Below are 20210 nucleotides of genomic sequence, written 5' to 3'. Positions count from 1 at the left end.
AGACGTCTGAAAGGCGTGATAAGGGGCTGTATCAAATGCAAGAATTATTATTAGGATTATTATTATTTAATAATATTATTATTTAAGGTACATTATATTGTACTAAATAATATAATATGTTCAAATGATTAAATATTCCTAAATAAAATATATTTAATATATAATATACACTCTCTCTCCCCTTTCCCCCCCCCACCACCACCCTCCGCACCACCCATTTCCAGGGTTAATAATACCTTAAAAATAATAATAATAATAATAATTAAGTTAAGTCAATGCAATGGGGACGCAGCTGCCGAGTTTCGCCCACAAAATACACAGTCACTACACTTTACAGTATGTTGTGCGAAGCGCTTTGAGACGTCCCGAAGACGGGACGAGGCGCTGGTATCAAATGCGAGGATTATTATTATATTATTATAATGACTGATATATCTCTATATATATCTTATTCATTAGACATTGAGTTGGAGAGAGAGAGAGAGAGGGAGTGACGTAGAGCCTGGGGTCCAAGCCCCGCCCCTCTCGCCCCAGCCCCGCCCACCCCTCGCCCCAGCCCCGCCCACCCCTCGCCCCGCCCCCTCCCCCCGCACAATGGGCCGCCGTCTCCCTTGGTTACCGTTGCCGAGGGCACGCGGGAGCGCGCGGGGAAGGAGAGGGGGGGGCGTCGGCGCGCGGGAGCGGGAACTGACGCAAAGTGTCGCAAAGAGCGGCGGGGGCAGGGCGAGTGGCAGGGAAGCGGCGGGAGGAGGGGCTGCCGTCGCTCGACGGCCGCCGCCGTAAAGCGAAACTGAAAGCGGGCGCGACTGAGGCGATGGTGGTGTGAAGAGGAAGGTAATGGCTGTCATCCACCGGGATAGGACCTAAAGCCGCCGGGCGGCGGCGGTGGGGGTCGGCGGAGGCGGTGACCCCCCCCACCCCCCACCCCCTGTAATAATCTGTCCGCAAAATCAAATTTAGAGATTTTTTTAAAAAAAAGAAGTATTGATCGATAAGCGGCGGTTGGTGCGCGCGCGCGCGTGTGTGTGTGTGTGTGTGTGAGTGAGCGTGCGGCCCGCGGGCCTCCTTCCCTCTCTCCCTCCCTCCCGCCGCGACGCGAGCGCCACCCACCCATGGAGGAGAACATGGAGGAGGACTCGGAGGCCGTCAGCTACCAGCAGCTGATGGCGGACGATCACAACCACAACAACTGGGGGGAGGCCAACGCGGCAGCCTTCCCTCACCGCCCGCGCCCGCGCCCGCACCCGCTCGGCGCCGAGGAGCCGGGCCTACCCGAGGCCCCCGGGGGTGAGGACGGCGGAGGAAGAGGAGGAACAGTCCAGCGGCCGCAGCCGCCGCCCCCGCCCCCCCCGCCGCCCCCACCGCCGCTGCTCCACGACCCGAAGGAGTTCCTCCAGCACTTGGCCGTCAACGGAGACGGGGCGGCGCATCGAGAGCCCGAGCCCATCCTCGCCAACAAAGTGACCCTGAACATTAACAGCTCGGCTTCCAAGTTCTGTAAGTTCTCTACCTCCCCCCCTCACCCCTCCACCCCCACCCCTCCACCCCCACCCCCTCCCCCCTCACTCCTACCCATTCCGTCTATCTTCACCCACAAAACCTAATATCACCCCCTACGGTAACAATCCTCGCATTTGATAGAGCGTCTTATCACGTCTTCGAGACGTCTCAAAGCGCGTGGCAAGGATACACTGCGAGGCGAACGGGCTGTATATGTTGCGGCCGAACGACACTTCACGGTATATCGGGGCGAAACCTTAAGGCAGTTTCCTAACCGCACGCACCCACCCGCCTCTGTTTACCCAGCAGTAAGTAGGAACCCGGTTGTTAGTCGTTTGGAGGATCACGTTTCCGGGGGTAATAATCCTTTCCGGAAAAAAAAGGGGGGTCACTCAATCCACGACTGTTTGTGGGAGACTGCTACCGACAACAACACAGTTACATTGATAGAGCGCCTTTCACGTCAGGAGAACATCCCAAGGCCCTGGAATGTAAGGCCCTATGAGCAATCGTCTGTCGAGTTTCACCCACAAAATACACAGTCACTGCAGTTTACAATATATTCTGTGAAGTGCTTTGACACATCTTGAAGATGTGATCAGGCCTTTCATCAAATGCAAGAATTATTATTAGTATTATTATTAGTATATTCTGTGAAGAAACTCCTCAATCATCGAAGAGGTGGATTATCCGTTCCCTCCGCTTGGCGGGCACTGGTCTGCTCCATCATCAGCAATCTGGCCTTCTGCCTTTCGGCCTCCACCCACTAAAACTCCATCCCAGAGCCCCTTTCCCTCACCCCCTCCCTTGCTTCCTTCAAGGCCCATCTCAAGACCTTTCTATTTAACTGTGCCTTCGGTCATTCTCCCACTTCCACCCCTTCGCCCTCCACCCCTGGGCCCATGGTATCTGTGCTACTGTTATATGTGTTATCCATTCCCCCGATGTGGACCAGAGGTACTCATTCCACTGACAATAATAATAAGAATATTCATTGCAATTGATATAATGCTTTACACGTCTTCTAGACGTCTCAGAGTGCTTCACAGAAAATACTGTAAAGTGACTTGACTGTGTATTTGTGGGCGAAATGTGGCAGCCAAATTGCGCCTACAATATCCCACAAACAGTTGTAGATTGAAGTGACCAATTTATTACTGATTTTTTTCTTGAGGGATTATTATTAGGGTGTGGAGTAAGGAAACTTGCCCAAGGTTTCACCCTGCTGGGAATCAAACCCAGGTATTTTGCTTGAGAGACAAATAATGGCAAATCTGGGATAATAATCATTCATGATAATTGGGTCAGTCGTAGCACTCTTGCCTTTGAGTCAGAGGGGTGTGGGCTCATATGGTAGTGAAATGGGAGTGCATTGATAGGGTTAGATTGACTAATTTCAATAGGTTTAAAGATGCAGTGCCTGGTAGCTGCTCTGTTGTGACTCCTTTCCCACATAAATCTAGATGCTAATAATACCTGCCTCAGATTCTTTATCTACCCATGCTTATCTTGCCAAAATATCTTTTGCAGTTGAGAACGGGTCAGTACCATGTGATTATTATGCTTGTGCTTCTTCTAATCCTCCTCATCTCTGTATGGATATCCAGAGGTTAGGATACCCACATCTCATCACTGAATGCAATCTCCACTGGAAAACTTTTAAAGTGAACATGCTGCAGTGCACAATGATTTCAGTGGTAGCTGTGTTTATCTTGCACTTCTGTGCAAAGAAACATTGATAGCTGGTTTACAGGGAGAGGCAGGTTTTTGCTAATTTGAAGAATATAAGGTTTTTCAAGCTCAGCGCCTTGGGACGTCCTCCCGACGTGAAAGGCGCTATATAAATGTAATCTTGTTGTTGTTCTACTGGAAGGAAATATATGCTTTTTTTAATTTTATCTTTTTAGTTGAAGTTCCTGTGTAGGTTTTTACATTTTTCGCAAACTGGAAGCTGTGTGTAATGTTTCTAAAAAGTGATTGATCTTTTCATTTAGTGAAGGCTTGAAATGTAACTGAGTCAGGAAGGTTACATTTGTTTTCCTAAGTCTCTGAACAACAACAGCAACAACAAAATTACATTTTTATAGCGCCTTTCACGTTGGGAGGACATCCCAAGGCACTGGACAGACAGAGTTACGGACCCGAGCTGGGGGTCGGAGTGGGGGAGGGTGGAGGGCAGGGGGGGAAGCAGGGAGAAACTATGAAACTCTGTAGTGAAAGTTTCCATTATGTGCCATTTGAGATGAGGGTCCTGCGAGGGTTATTTGGTAGCTGGCCTCCAGTACAGATGCAGTGTGCTGGGAGAGTAACTGTGTTCACAAGAGTCAAGACAAGCAAGGCTTGGATGAAGAAACCTTTGAGTCTGTTTGATCTCATCCTTCCAGCATACCGACTGCAACATTTTCCCACTACATCTTCCACCTGTTTCTTCGGTGATTCCAGTATCCTGCCCCCTATCACCCTTCTTGGTAACTTGTTCCATCTGTCTGCTGTAAATAAATACTTCCAGGGGTTTGTCCTGAAATTGCCCATAACAATCCTGAACCTCTGAGATGCTGGGTTGACATTTCTGACATTGTTCTGGGTTTATGTTTTCTATGATATGTAGCATCTTGTGTACCTGTTAGAGCTTGTATAAACTCTTTACTTTTATCACTGTGGAGAATTACTGAGTAGCAGTGTCAAGATGAGAGTTGGCTGAAGGGGTATCTGGGTAAGACCTAAAATCTGTAGGCTAAAATTAGCAATATGAAGATTGCAGTACTATTGTTAGAGGCAGAAAATGTGGTTCACTGCCAAACAGACTGTAATATGCAGCTGAGAAACAGATGAATGAATGTGTTCCCCTCCCACCCCCACCTGGACTTTCTGAAATGTGGGAAAGGTAAAGGATCTGAGGTGTAAACAAGAATGAGTAGAAACAGAATAACCGCTGTACATTTCTAATGCCAATCTTTACTATTGCCTAATATTTGTCTTGTTTAGATATCAGAAATCACAATCTAGTTCTTTTTCTCTACCTCCGCCCCGAACTGCCCTAAGAATTGTAGAATTAGGACAACAGAAAATTGATTTCGCCAATCATGGCTGGGCCTGTTCTCTGGAAGAGCTATGTAGTTGCACTCTTCTATCCCTTCCCAACACTTTCTTATATATTTATCAAATATTTGTTATATTTAATGTTGTTCTGCTCACCAGGAAGCTCCTACGCAAGGAGTTCTGGTACCCACTATCCACCTTGTGAGGGCTCAAGCCTACGTTTGGAACGATGGCTCAGGACAGAGATTCGTTTTACTCCTTTAAATCCTGAAAGCCAAAGCTTGAGGGTTAATTGGCATTCAAAAGGCATAAACCAAGACTGTAGCCCCAGCTTCGTGGATATTGCCATTCGGATAATATCTGTCAGGGAGAGAGAGAGAGTCCATCACCAATGCATTCAGTTACATAATAATAAGAATACTTGCATTTGGTATAGCGCCTTATCATGACGTTGAGATTTCTCAAAGCGCTTCATGGAATATACTGTAAAGTGAATTGACTGTATTTTATGAGTGAAACATAGCAGCAAATTGCGCACAGTAGTATCCCACAAACGTCATGGATTGAGTAACCATGTTTTTAAAAAAAATTCTACAGAAGAAAAAAATGTTAGGCTAAATGAATCCCATTCTCATTATATGCTAAAAATCTGCCAGGTGGAAATATTTTTAAGAAAACAACTGCAACAAGAAAACTAAATGCACTCTTTTGCACTCTCTCTCTCCCCCCTCTCTCTCTCTCTCTCTCTCTCTCTCTCTATCTTTCTGTTTCTGATCTGTTGATTTGCTGCCTTTCCCCAGTGTCCTAGGCTTCTCTGAGTTAAATCCCTCTTGATTTAATTCCCATTTCCCCAGATTCCCTTCTCCGGTAGGTTAATAATGTTTCAGGTACTGTAGCTTTTACTTCTGAATGTAATGGATCAATTTAAGCTTTTTAGCACAGAACAATTTGGATTAAAACAATTCAGATGTCCCACATTATTACAGAAACGGCTTTGGGATGTTGAGTGAGGTGGGAAGAAATATTGTATCATTAGTACGCCATGTACAGTTGCAGCGGAGAGAAGGGCCGTGTCAGTGACTATGCAGATTTGTATAGATTCTTGTGCGCAGAGGAATCCTCTGAATGTTTTTTAAAATGAGTTATTATTCTCACTAATAAATGTTTGTCGGAGCTATAAGATATAGCCCTTGTATATAAATTGTATGATGCAATGCTAACTTTAAACTTGGGTCATTTCAAGTTGCACAATAATTTGAGGGCAAAAGTATTTCTCTGGATCCTTCAAAGGCTATCTGTCTCTTGATCCCATGTTAAATATGGGTTGTTGGGGAGTGAGTTACAAGACTGTATCTGAATAATGTGTTTCAGATTACTTTAAGATTTGAGACTGAAGCCCTTATGCCTTTTAAGGAGAAAGCTCTGCCCCAAGCAAGGCTTTAAAATACAGGAAGAATTTTAATTACAGGTTTGAACACCCTCTTCTGACATGGTTTCAAAAATATGCAGGGACACTGGTTTAAAGTTGCTGAATTAACAACTGGCATTAAAATGGCAAAGTGAACAATGGGTTTTATGTGGAGACTATAGCTGGAGCACTGTTCACTTTTTATGTGGCCCGTTGTAGAATGTATATCGGAGGCATGGCGAGAATGCAGTGTAGATTTAATAGGACAATGCATGTTTTGAGAGGATATAATTCGGGGTGAAAGCCTTGAAAAAAGAGATAGGGCTGGTCTTCGAGAACTTGGGGATATGATAAAGTGTTTAAGATTCTGAAAGGGTTTGTGTGGGTGAATAGGAAAATATTATTTCCGCTGTTTGTGAACAGATGACACGTGGCAGAAATTCAAGGCTAATACTTTGCTAAGCAAATGGTGAGTTTACAGAACAGTTGTTAGAACGTGAACCACAATGTATCAACAACAACAAGATTACATTTATAGAGTGCCTTTCACGTCGGGAGGGAGTCCCAAGGCACTGGACAGTGTACAGCATTTCAGACCCAAGCTGGGATTGGGGGGGAGAAGGGAGGGGAGGGGAAGTGGGGTGGCCGATGGCATCTTCGAAGAGGAGGGTCTTGAGGCGGGACTTGAAGGAGGCTATGGAGGGGGTGAGGCAGAATGATTGGGGGATAGAATTCCAGAGATTGGGGGCAGAGTGGCTGAAGGCTCTTCTGCCAATGGTGGGGCTATTGATGCTAATTAAAGGGAATTAGATAAACACTTGAGCAATAAGAGTACCGAACAGTAAGGAGAAACTCAGTTTTAGTCGATTGGCAGAATAATCCCTCCAACAAAACAAAAATGTGGTCACTCAATCCATCAATGTGTGTGGAACACTGCTGTGCGCAATTGGCTGTTGGTTCGCCTGCAAAATACACAAGTCACTACACTTTACAATATATTCTGTGAAGCACTTTGAGACGTCTCGACGACGTGATAAGACGCTATATCAAAGGCAAGGATTACTGTGAAAGGATTCAAGGAAATGGGATTAGAGTAGATGGCTCCATTGGGAACGAGCATGGCACAGACGCAATGGGCTGAATGGTTTCTTTCTGATTTGAAATTTCTTGAATTTATCACTGTGTGCTTGATCCTGGTTACACTCACAAGCTCAATTACTCTTCTGAGCTAGTTACCCATGCAGTTAAAATTACACTTGTGAAATGTTCTTTATGTATGAAAGAAAATGACTCAGATAGAGCTTTAATTGAGGTTAAATGAGTACGCCAGCAAAGGTCCATATATTGTTAATTATGAACCCTTGTGTATAAATTGTAAGATGCTAGCTTTCTACATCTGGAGTCATGCAAGCATTTCCCATTGTTTTTCCGAGGCATGGAAAAGCTTGTGTTTTTTAATGCAATTTCTCTCAGCAAAAACATTTCAGAATGTTTTTTTTTTGGTGAGCCGAGCGCTTGATGTATCCGGCACCATCACCCTACTTTAAGAATATCCAAACCAGGCTGAGAGAATCATGTACTTCCTCGTTTGTGTGTTTGGGGTTTCAGTGTGGTCTTTTGAATAGATTCACCAAGTGTTACCTTCTTTCTGTGTAATAATTCGCCTCCAAAGCCCTCTACGACCTTGCCCCTTCCTACCTCTGTGACGTGATAACCCCTTATCAATCTGTCTACTCCCTCCGCCCGGCAGGCTCAGGCCTGCTCCATGTCAACCGCCCGGCCCGCCCCACCAGTCGCTCCGCCCCCACATTTGGCACTCCATCCCACATTCCCTCTGTGTCGCTCCTTCCCTTGCCTTTTTCAAGGCACATCTCAAGACCCTCCTCTTTGACCGTGTCTTCACCTACCTTTACCCTTCCTGCCCTCCACGCGCCCCCTGATCCCAGCCCCCCTTCCCCACCCCCTGCTCTGGTCCAAATCCCTGACTGTGGAGAGCTTTGGGATGTCCTCCCGGCGTGAAATGTCATTTTGTATAATAAACAGCTGAGATAAGTATGAAGAAGTGGAGTTAAAGTTTGTGGGTTAAAGATTCTTTTTGGGGGATAGAATTCATAATCTAAATTATGAATTTAATCTGAATGCCATCTAGTATTATTATTGGGAAAAACTGGTATACCAAGAGTTTTTGTGGCAAACGATGTGTTTATATGATCATCTGTTTTGGTGATTTTTTTGTTTGGTTTATGTGTCGACTCTCAAGCCATATGCAATGTTTTATCAGTGATCAAAGGAAATCAGCATGTAGCATAATAGTGAATGACCTTGTGTAATTTGTCTTGCCCAACTGGAATAACCCTACTTATGAACAGTACTCTGCTTCACGCCTGGTGCTGACTCTGTTTATTGTAACTGTAAAATGGCTTACACAACAGGCTGTTTAATTTCCTATATTAGCTTTTTTTTCCTCTTTGTATAGTGATGAATGTTATAACGACAGAAGACTACCAGAATACATATTGGCCGAAGCTGAACAGTGCCATCGATCAGCTTCTGACGCAGACTCCTGGAGACTGCATCCCTATTTCCTATGAACAGATCTACAGGTGAGAACATTAAAATCAGGCCAGTCCAGGAGATGGATGACGGAAAGCTCCTCTTTTGGAAGTTCACATGGAAGTTTTAAACAAGTACTGTTTCAAAACATGGGGCAGAAGCGGTTCCCTGTTCTGGAAAAAGTAACACCCTAACACTGTAATGTGTCTTTTGCAAACCATGTTTGTCTCCACAGACTTGCTTCACTGGATTTACTATACATAACAAGTATAATAATTATATATTTTGAAACCTGCGATCATCCATTTAATATGCAGTAACTCGAGTCCCAGAGGATAACCCTCTAGGCCTAGGGGGATCCAGGAATTGTCCCCACACGCACTGCTGCTGTGTGTCACGAGGGGAGGGTGTCGCGCAGTAGGGGTGAGGGAGGGGGGTGTCGCACAGGTTGGGGGTGTCACGTTGGTGTTTGTGTGGGGGAGTGATATCTACCGCATCATCATTTCTTTAAGACTTATTAAACATTGTAATGGTATCACGACTTCTTGGTCATCCTGTAGTACTGTATTTCTGTGAAACATATTAAGCGCTCCGGGACTCTACCCCGTGTGAAGGGCGCTATATAAATGCAAGTTGTTGTCGAGGCAAACCGAATGAAAGTGTTGTAGATTTTGATGTGTTTTTCTTTCCTTTGTACTTTTAGCTGTGTTTACAAGTGTGTGTGCCAGCAACACTCAGAGCAGATGTACTGTGACCTTATCACAAAGATAACCAGTCATTTAAGGCGAGTCTCAGAGGAGCTGCAGGTACATTTTGTTCCAAATGCCTTTATTATCCTTTAATTCCTGAAAGTTAATGCAAGTAGAATAAACCTTGTGTAGTGAAAACAGTATTCTGATGGTAATTATTATTAATATTATTACATAATGTTTATTACGTAAGCCAGTGGAACCGCTTCCCTTTTTTTGAACGTGAGGAAGGAAATGTTTGTCTGTGGAGTGCCTCTTCAAACCTCAGTGTCCACCTTGGTTTCAGCTTAGTATCGTGAGTGATGAACCAAAGCAATGTTTCCATTTCCCGTACCCCTAAAGTGAGATTGGTAACAGGTTATGCTGGGCCTAGCATCTGACAATTTCAGCACTGCTTGAAAGGGTGATGGGTTATGATTAATCTATATAAAACACTGGTTAGGCTCAGTTAGAATACGCGCCTAGTTCTGGGCACCACACTACAGGAAGGATGTTAAGGCATTGGAAAGGGTGTAGAGGAGATTTACGAGGATGGTACCAGGAATGAGGGACCTTGATTATGAGGAAAGGCTAGAAAGGCGAGGATTATTCTCATTGGAGCAGAGAAGGTTACGAGGAGACCTAATAAGGGTCTTCAAAATCATGAGGGGATTTGATAGGTTAGACACGGAAAAACTGTTTCCACTGGTGGGTGTGTCGATGACTTGAGATCACAGATTCAAAATAGTCTCTAAAAGAAGCAGAAGTGAGAAGAATTTTTTTCACGCAGCGAGTTGTTCGAATCTGGAACCCATTGCCTGAAAGGGCTGTCGAGGCCGATTCGATAACAACTTATAAAACGCAGTGGACGGGTATTTGAGGAGGACGGTTTTGCAGGGTTATGGGGAAAGGGCTGGGGAGTGGGGTTGACATTACATTGCTCTATTCAAAGAGCCGACACAAACTCGATGGGCCGAATGGCCTCTTTTTGTGCTGTGCGATTCTAAGATTGTATGATGCTATGAAACGGATTCAAAAGGAAATTGGAGAAGTAGTTGAAAAGATTAAAAACTTCACAGGGATTTAGGGAAAGAGCAGGGGAGTGGGATTGATTGGGTAGCTCTTCCAAGGAGCCGGCACCAGCACTTTAGTCCGAATGGCACGATTCTGATGTGACCCTTTGTTGTGGAATCTGTGATTTTTGGATTCTGCCCTTCAAATTAGTTCTGGAATTACGTTGCATCCAAAATGGAGGATGTGATGTTACATGCATTTATATTCTTCTGCTTTTCCCCACCCCTCATGCAACCTTCATATTGAAACAAAGAATATCTTGGTAGACTCACACTATTATTTACAGTGTACACCTGTAGATACACAATTGCACTGAGGAGCTGAGAATTCGAGCAATCGGGCATTACGTGGCTGTTACATAGTTTGTGAGATTTCATCATCAAGATCATATTTTGTCACTGTATCTAAAGTAACCGTGTCGTATTTTATGAGCTGTTGAATATTATCTTCTAATAACTGGGGAGAAGTTCTCCCAAGACAATTCGCGTATGGTCTTCGTAGCTGTTCAGAGAAGCGACTTTAATCTCTCGGTTTGGTCAGTTGTTGAACCCAAGTCAAGGGATTCCATCATGTTGTTTCAGCTCTATTCTCTAGACTGAGGTGGGTAGATATTTATTAGGTCAGAGTATTAAGGGATGCGAGGTAAGAGCGGGTAATTGGAGTTGAGGTACAGATCAGCCATGATCTTATAGAAAGGCGAAACAGGCTCGAGGGCTGAATGGCCTACTCCTGTTTCTATGAGAAAGGAAAGTGAGTCCATGTTTTGGGTCCACGACCCTTCGTAGATGCTTCCTGACCTGCTGAGTGTTCCCAGCAACTTCTGTTTTTGTTTCAGATATCCAGCATCTGCAGTATCTTGCGTTTTGTTTACTACTGTTTCTACGTTTCTTTGACTTGCTACTTCAAAGATCCCATAGGGAGGCAGAAGTGTGGTAATTGCTTGGAACAACTATTGCTTCCAGAGCCTTGTTGATGTTTGCCATTAATGTGTTGGAGATGGAGCTGTATCACTGTGTGTGCTAGGGAATGGGATTCCTCCTGATAACTTTTGAAGTCAATGTTCCATTGAATACAGTGGTTCTAACTGTACGAGTGGTTGGAAGCTTATCATGGGCTGGTGTTGCTAATTTATGCTGCGTCAGTTGCTTCAATCCCACCAGTGGGCACATGCAATGAATGCATGTTTTGTTTTATAGCAGAGACAATTGTGCAGTGGAAAGGACTTCATGTTGTGTTTGACTTCTCGCTGTGCAATTTTAGTAGGATTATTCATGACATTGAAAAGAAGATTAACTACAGAGAACCTGTTCACAAAACTCAGAGTCTGATTTCAGATAGTGCTGATGTTGACACCGTTTTGTGTGGACTGTAGTTTTTAATGACATGACTTTTGCATTTAGCCAGTTCCAGCAGCATTCATAGAATTTGAAGTCTCACACTTACAATAATAATAATAATTATCCTTGCATTTGATACAGCGCCTTATCACATCTTTGAGGCGTCTCAAAGCGCTTCACCGAATATGCCGTAACGTGAATTGACTGTATTTTGTGGGCGAAGCACTTGACAGATAAAGAATAAGGTGAGAAATGCATTGTGCATTAGATCACTGGTGAACGACTGCAAACAAGAATCATTAAATCCTTAGCACACTCACTGTCACTATGGTGAATGCTAACTTTGGATGTTAACTTTTGCCATTTTTCTCTGTATGGAACAGTTAGCATCGTAGGGACATTATTACAATGGGAAGTCAAGTCTGACCGCACAGATGAATTTTTAGAGAATCAGATTCCCTATTGTGTTCATAGGTTTGAAAGCTTTTTTTGTACAATATGGTTATCGTATTATTGTGCTCTGCATATTATCCTGTTGCGAGATATCTTAATAATAATAATTCGGTCACTCAATTCACGACTATGTGTGTGATACTGCTGTGCGCAATTGGCTGCCTCATTTCGCCCTCAAAACAGTCAATTTACTTTTCACACAGTATAGTCTGTGAAACGCTTTGAGACGTCTCGAAGACGTGATAAGTCGCTATATCAAATGCAGGATTATTTTTATTAAATCTTGATAAGTAGCATTTTATTGTGAAATTCTGCTTGAATTCTTGCTGTAGATCTGCATAAACTCTAGATTGTAGTCTGGCAAATGCCATCTTTCAGATCAGATTTCCTGCTCTGGTGATTCAGGTGACGGTTCAAAGGTTCCACATCTTTCATTCGAAGACCAGGAGGGAGTTTCTCTCAAGCATCCTGGCCAATATTCATTCCACGTCCAAATTCTCTCCCAGTTTAATAGGTCCTTCAGCTCATTGTGTTAAGTATTTTGCTGGCACACATGAGCTGCTGCAGTTGCCTACACTAACTGTTATTACACTTCAATAAAATTTATTGTGTGGCTTGCTTTGGAACACATTGACTTGATAAGGCATATTCAAGTATTACTACCCCTTGCAGATGTTTTCTTCCTGATTAAGAGAGTCATAAAACATCCCAAGATAGAAAAACAAGCTGCGTGTGATGTTCTGTATATTAATCAACAGCATCTAATAAGCAGCCCATAAACTCTGCTAATAGGACAAACCTGACTCGATACGTGCTATTGGTGAAAGTCAGGAAAGCAGTCTGGGGAAAATGGTGATAGCAATGTCTGTCACCAAGGGGTTTAAGGCAATGTGAGATGTGAGCCAGCAGGTGTCAGCATAGCACAGAGTAAAGAGTAATAATCTTGGGCTAGGACTGGTTTAATAATAATCCCTTGAGAGGATATTGCATTATTTTTCCTCTACAAATTCTCCCCAATTTCTCTGACATAGTAATTCATACCAGGATGAATGAAATGACCAGACGTGACTATCCATTTCTGACCCAAGTGGTAATTTAAGTGCCCTGAGATGTCGTACTGACCTGAAAGGCACTATATAAATGTAAATTGTACTGTATTCCTCATGCAAAGACGGAATCTGAATTTTGATAGCGCCTTACCACATTGAAACAGCATGAAGCATTTCACGAGCAATTACTTTCAAACTTAGTGACTGGTAGTGTAAGTGAATGCGGCAGCCATTTACACCGTGAGGTGAATGACCAATTAATCTGGAGGATTGTTGGCCTGGTCATGAAGAGGAACTCTTTTTTTCCCCCACCGCAAAGAATGTAATAGGATTTTTAACCTCCACCTGAACAGGAAGGTGGAGATCAGTCTTGAATTTCATCCAAAAGATGACATCTGTGACAATGCATTAGCCTCAGGTATTGCCGTGGTGCTTCAGCCTATACCGTGAGTTCAAAGTCCTGATGTAGTGCTTGAACCTTCTGACCCAGTGGTGATTGATGCAAAGTGACGTGCAATATTGAAATGCCACCACAGGCAAATCTGTTCTCGCTCAGTGTTGTACAGGCCAATGCATCCACTACAGTTCACAAAAGGGAGTGCAAATTCTCTGGGGATCTTGACCCTCTCAACTTCATTGACACCAATACAGGCCCATCTAATACCCAGGCTGTAATGCCTCTGTGTCGTGTGTTTCTTTGTAGTGTTTTTAGCCTACAGACTTTCTAACGTATTAATAAATAGTATGCTTGTACTGGTGTTGAATAATAATTATAATCCTTGATATGCTTATATGGTCTCAAAGCATTTTACAGCAATTTGCTGCCAAGTGTAGTGGACAGATGCAGCAACCAATTTACAGATATCAAGGCTGTACAACTAACTATGTTGTGAATGATCAATTTACCTGGAGGATTGTTGTCCAGGACACTTGAACAGATAGTAATCCCTACAATAATAATCCTTGAATTTGTTATAGAGCCTTATAACGTCTACGAGACATCATGGACTTTGGACAGATGGACACAGCCTTGGTTTAAGGTCTCACCCAAAGGCCATTTTGTTGGAATTAATGGAAATATTGAAGCCCTCAGACTCATTTGTCCTAACAGCAGCTTTTCTTTGTTCCCAAAGCATTGATGAGTCATCCTGAAAAGAATTATCATTGTTCTATTTTTCCATCTGGGCAGCTTGTACTAATCTTTTTTTCCCCCCTGAAGCTGTTCTTTCAGTTCAGTGGAAGCCAGTGACTGTACCAAGCCTTTCTTTGTAGAGGCTGTTTTGGTACATGACGGTCTCTTGCCTGACAATGTGGAAATTGAGTTTAGCAATGTCTCCTTGCAGCTAAAGCAAGATATTAAAAGGAAAGGGAACTCGTGGGAGTAAAGAGGATTTCAAATATTATTGTAGTCTTTGTCCTGCAGCTTCAGTCTGAAATTTACTCTTGTCTTTAGCGTATAATCCTCAAAGGCAGTTCAAGCATGATCTGGAATGATCGGATCAAGGTCACCAATATCATGGAACCGTGTTGTGGAATGCCTCTAAGGGCACTTTCTTTGTGGGAATAATGCAAACCCAGAGTTTAAACAGCTTCAGCCAATGTGTAGTACAATCCTCTCATTTCTGGTTCATTTGGGTTCTGTGGAAGCTAATGTTCGTCTGTGTTGGTCAACCAGGTTGATTCCAATATTGCTGCTTGTCAAAATTGAGTGGCTAATTTCATGCCTTGTACAAGTGATTGGACGGATAGGAATTCTTACAGAATGTGTTCGTAGGAATGAATTGGCTGGAAGTAATGTAAATCGAGACTGGTCATTCATCCACAAGACCTTCAAGTAACTTCATCTGCAAAATGGAAAAGTAAAATGAATGCACATCTTAGAACCTATTAATTTTAATCCATTAGCCTGAAATGAATTGATGATCTGCCGCACTCGTTTTAATTTGTCTCTTAAGGCAGTTGAGCGATCACTGTCGCTAATCTGTTCCTCCTTCAAATGCAGGCTGGGAGAATCTGGGTTAACCCTTTGGCCCTTGCCTTTGATGGGATGGCAGGAGTCACTACCCTTGCGGGCAATTGTAATTATGAGTCACTATGAAGTGCTTTGAGGCATTTTCTAGATTTAGATGCTACATCAAATGCTACATTATTATTATTAATTGGTTACTCATGACTAATTGAAATGATGGTTGAGAGTGGGATTCTAATTTGAGGCTTCAAGGTTGGGTGGTAATCTGTCCCTGGAGGTATCTGGCCTTCTGAGTGCTCACACAACGGACACTAGAATTTTCATCTCTGGCTGTGGATGTTATTTTAAGCGCTCTGAGACACTACCCTGCGTGGAGGGCGCTATACAAGTGCAAGTTGTTGGTATCATTTCATTGAAAAGCCAACATGGACTCAGGACTGCGAGGCACAAATAATTTCAAATTGAAAGCAGCAAACGTTTTGATAGCTCGCATCCAGTTATTGTTTGTTCCATCACGGAATGAAATCTTCTGGGTGTATTTCTTATAAAAGATTATTTTTAAAAAAAAGATCTGAGCAACACCATTTGTTAGAAGCAGGAGGAATCCAGTCAATCTATCGAGCCTGTTACACCAGTTTATTAAGCTCTTTGTTGGTTGAATTACAGGTAGAGGAAATCAATAGTTTTCAATAATCTTTATACCACTACCTTATAAACTTCCTGCTGGTGGCCTGAGGTTTGAACATCAGAACCACAAGAGCTAAATAATTGCATTTATTCTGCTTTCTTTTGTGTGACAGGGAATAAGTCCTAGAATTTTCTCCCAGCGGTATCTTCATATATCAATATTGTGATAAGATGTGAACAATTGCAAAATGTGATTGTTCCCAGTTTGTGGCAATGAATCGTATCCAGTGATACAGCTGTCCAGGTAATTTTAAAATGTGACATTATACAAAAGATCTGAGCAACACCATTTGTTAGAAGCAGGAGGAATCCTTGAGGGCAGGTTGTCAGTCAGAAATGCAGGGCTGAATCACTTGAATATTTTGATCTTAAGAGCCACTGAATGCTGATTCCTCAGTCAAATGATCCTCAGTGCAGTACACTATGTACTCTTTTCTATGACAAAAGATTGGTCCTTTGATGGCTCAAGGATATCTGCTGTTTTTTTAATTCTATTTTAGCACAGAACAACTGTGGGATAATGAAAGGAAAAGGTTGAAGAGAATGGGTTTGTGGGGGGCAGGTGGGAGATGAGAGAAGAGAACATGTTTTAAAGCATCCCAGTTTTCCTTAGTTTTCTTTTAAAAATAAATGCTTTGAAAGAAGGAGTAAGAGTTTGTACTTTTTGCACAAATCCATAAAGCCCATGCAAATTGTCAATTGCAAATGGCCCCCTGCTGCCTCCATCCCAGACAGCGCGCCCCTTATACCCCTGCAACTCTGCCCCTTGTATGCGGAAGTTGTATCCACCCCACTCAAAACTGTTTCCCTTTCCTCCCCTCCTCTCCTGAAGGCGGTGTGGTCCAGCGCGCGCGCAGGACCTGCGACGTCATCGCGTTTCCCCACGGGAATGTCAGCCAGGAGCAGAGGGCGGTGAAGGAGGAAGAGGCACCTGGTGGCAGAACAGGTACAGTGAGTGGTAGGCGACTCAATCCAGGCCGGGTTTTTGTTTGCAGTGGGACCCACATCCTAAACCGGGCGTGAGAACCCTCAGGCAGACTTTTCCACAACAACTTGTGTTGATACAGCGCTCCTCGGGCAGAGTAATGTCCCAAGAATGTCAATGTGCTCTTTCATGAAGAGGTCACAACCAAAACCCAACTGACTGTTTTAGACGTGTTCTGCTAACATTAGGGTATATAGTCAGTCCATTTACCGAAGAGTCTTTGGTAACCACAAGGTGGTTTCTAAATACGCTCTCCTCCCTTGATCTTAACCTTTACAAACTGTAAACTTTGATACTCTCAGCCCCAAACCAAAATATTGTGTTTTTATTAAATAGTTTGCTCAGGAGGTTTCCCTCTAATCCCAAATACTATTGTATTAGCTGCTGCCTTTAACAACAGGATATCAGAAGGACCATGGCATATCCCCTTTATCCTGTGTATAAGCCTTTTTAAATTATTTTATGCTGTAAGGTAGGAATCTGCATTTTATGGAGCCTGTTGGGTTGAATGTAGAATTGCAGCGGGTAGTTTCCTGGGAGTGGTGCTTAATTTAAATTTAACATTAGAATTTCTCCTGACTGGACTTGCAGAAATCGGAGTTGAAGGCAGATATTCTTTTGTTTCTCAGACACTGTAGCACTTTGGGTCACTTCCAATGACCTGGAAAACTTGATTCTGCGTGACTGTGCCAAGCCTGTGTCGCTCGCTCTAGCATTGAATTGGATGGGAGCAATAAACTTTTCTTTACCAAATAGAAGAATTGTATCTAAAAGTCAACACAAACCTGTATTTTCCGCTTTGAGATACTTTTAAAATGCCTAGTGATAAAGTGCCAACAAAATGTGTCAGGTACTTAAAGGGACTTTTGATTGCTGACTGATCGTCCAAGACGGTTACATATTTGATCTGTTTACCCTCTTGTTTTTGCTCTAGGCTCTCTTGATTTGTATCTGTGTTCTGTGGAGTGTTGTCGAAGCTCAAAATGCTTCTATGTGACTACAGAAATGGAGGCAGCAGAGCAACTACATGATATTCTTGAAGTATATTTTGTTCAACCTAAATATAGACTCCTGCGGGAGAGCGGATAGGATATTTGAACACGATCGAATTTACAGCGAGGCTGTTTGTTCAGAAGATGGTAGCTAGCGGCAGGGGTTTTAAAAAGATTTGAAATCAATGAACCCCACTGAAAATCGTTTGTCCATGCCAGCAGGAAGCATAGTGTTGCTTTGTGTTCATGCTATTCTGCCATAACTCTTTGTACACAGTAATAGCGTGTCTCCATCTCCACCATTAGCTATTTTTTTTTAAGTGAGTGTTACACTGGAGATAAGAACATAAGAATTTGCTAGGCAAAAGAAGACCGAGGTTCATCTAGATCTCCTTCCACCATCCTGGCAGTCGCTCGACATGTTGTGTCCCAAACTGAATACTGTATCCTGAGATACTATTTTATAGCAGAAGTGTATCTAATTTGTTCTTGAAACAAACAATATTTTCTGCTTCCACCATCTCCCTGTACTGAAGGCACCAATTCCTTGTTCGCTTCAATGCGATGGCTTTATCGTAATTCCTGCATGTCTAACATCTCTCTTGTTGCAGGGAGCAGGTAATCTATATAGGAAAACTATCTGAACTGAATTCAGCAGGCCGGATTCCAAGAAATAGCCTGGCATTGTCTCATGTGACATCTTCACTGTCAATCAGATCATAACAACAGTTATGGCTGATTTCTGAATCATTCAGTGTACACTTTGTTATACCATTGATTGAAGCAGAATACTGTACTTACTGAAGGTAGCAGAGACCCAAAATGTGTTGAGTAAAATGAGTTTTCCATTTGGAACACTACTGGTTACCGTTTCTCCATTATATTGCCAAACTGAACACAAGGCATTGCCTGTCCTTCAGTCAATAACCCATTTGGTTACAAATCCATAGCTGCTGTGCTTTACATTAATCCTAGAAGCTCCTGCTTTATAATCTGCAGCTCTATGCACTACATTGGGCCGGCTAATGTGTTTTATTTTTAAGACCAAACAAAACTAACGTCAGTAGAATTGCAGAAATCAGAATGGAGTGCTCCAAACAACATGCTTTCACCTCAGGGACATGACTTGGAGACTGATGGGATGAAAGTCTTCACTCTTGTTTGCTGTGCAAGACCTATGTGAAAAATGACTTTGGGCAGACTACTTAGTTTGCATTTGATATCAATCCACAGCAGTTTAGACCCAAGCATTACTTGTTACTCTTACTTGGGTGAGTTATTATGGGGCTGGTGTGGGAAATAAAATGTCTTGTTGGTGTAGAAAGGGATGCAATGGTGTTTTGAGGTTAGCACTGTGGTGCACTGTTAGGAAAGAGAGCTTATACACTCCCTATCACAACAACAACAAGAATAAATTTGTATAGCGCCTTTCACATCGGGAGGACGTCCCAAGGTTTTATCCAACTTGTAAATGCCTAATGTTAACCCGGGATAACAAAAGTATGCTTTATTAAGCATTGTTGCAACAAAAATTGAATTGTGAAGATAAATCACGAGGTGTGCAGATTAGGAAATGGTATTTTTATTGGTTTGGCAGATCCTATTTAAGTTGTTTTGTTTTTTTGGTCAGTCAGGTGTCTGACCCATGCAGAAACCATGAATAAGCCCGTCAAAACAAGACTGAGAGTTCCATGTATGTCTGCTACCAGCACATGGAAATTTCCCTGTGTCTAGAATGAAACGCACACTATCTTCCTGGAGGAACCACCCTGCTTACCAATTCCAGAGAGTACTTGGTGCACGTTGCCGAGAGCAAAGGCTTGACAGGTGTGTGTCGGGGTAACTGCTGGAGTTTAACCAGTTAAAACCGCACAGTTAGACATTGAGCATGGCCTGGCAAGCTTTCCGCTGCTCACTCAGCTAGGCCCATCCTACCTATTACTGCTTTGGCTTGCAGGGTTAACACAAACTGAGTGGGATGAATTCCTACCCCCAGTGACTGGTCTGCCCCTCCACGTTCCTGCTGAAGAGCTAGGGTGGTTGGCCTTTCGCCACCAATGCATTGGAGTACTGCAGACCAGCCTGACTCAGGAACTGGACTTCTGAGACTGCCACAGAGGGTTGAACTCTATCCTGATTTTCCATTGCCAGCTCAATTCCAAGGAGACTCCACTTACCTCCCCCTCAAGGAGAATGGATAGTCAACTCATATTACAAATGTGGCTTTACCGGTGGCTTTTATAAGGTTATAACAATTCTTTTGACTTGCATTCAGATACATCCTAGTATTTGATCAGCTTTGTTCATACTTGCCTCAAATCAATGGGGAACATTTGAATTATCAATACTTGCAACCAAGGTCATTTTTTCTTTTCTCAATGCAGGCTCTTTCATAGTTTAGATATGTTTCTTGCCACAATAGGCATTGCCTTGTCT

The 20210-nt window shown here is 43.1% G+C and overlaps 1 protein-coding gene across 1 annotated transcript in view; it reads left to right on the top strand.

Moving 5' to 3' along the window:
* The first annotated feature begins 1067 nt into the window (after positions 1-1067).
* Positions 1068-20210, top strand: part of cacul1 (CDK2 associated cullin domain 1) — a 41296-nt gene continuing 22153 nt past the window's right edge. The window contains exons 1-3 of the mRNA XM_042336797.1: positions 1068-1497; positions 8424-8550; positions 9204-9306. Of these exons, the coding sequence (XP_042192731.1) occupies positions 1113-1497; positions 8424-8550; positions 9204-9306 (615 nt within the window). The 5' untranslated portion in view covers positions 1068-1112. The remainder of the gene's footprint in view (positions 1498-8423; positions 8551-9203; positions 9307-20210) is intronic.

Source organism: Callorhinchus milii, unplaced genomic scaffold (assembly GCF_018977255.1).
Source record: "Callorhinchus milii isolate IMCB2004 unplaced genomic scaffold, IMCB_Cmil_1.0 Scaffold7, whole genome shotgun sequence".
Classification (NCBI taxonomy): Eukaryota; Metazoa; Chordata; class Chondrichthyes; order Chimaeriformes; family Callorhinchidae; genus Callorhinchus; species Callorhinchus milii.
Note: the sequence above shows the minus strand (reverse complement) of the source record. Positions and strands in the feature narration are given on the sequence as shown.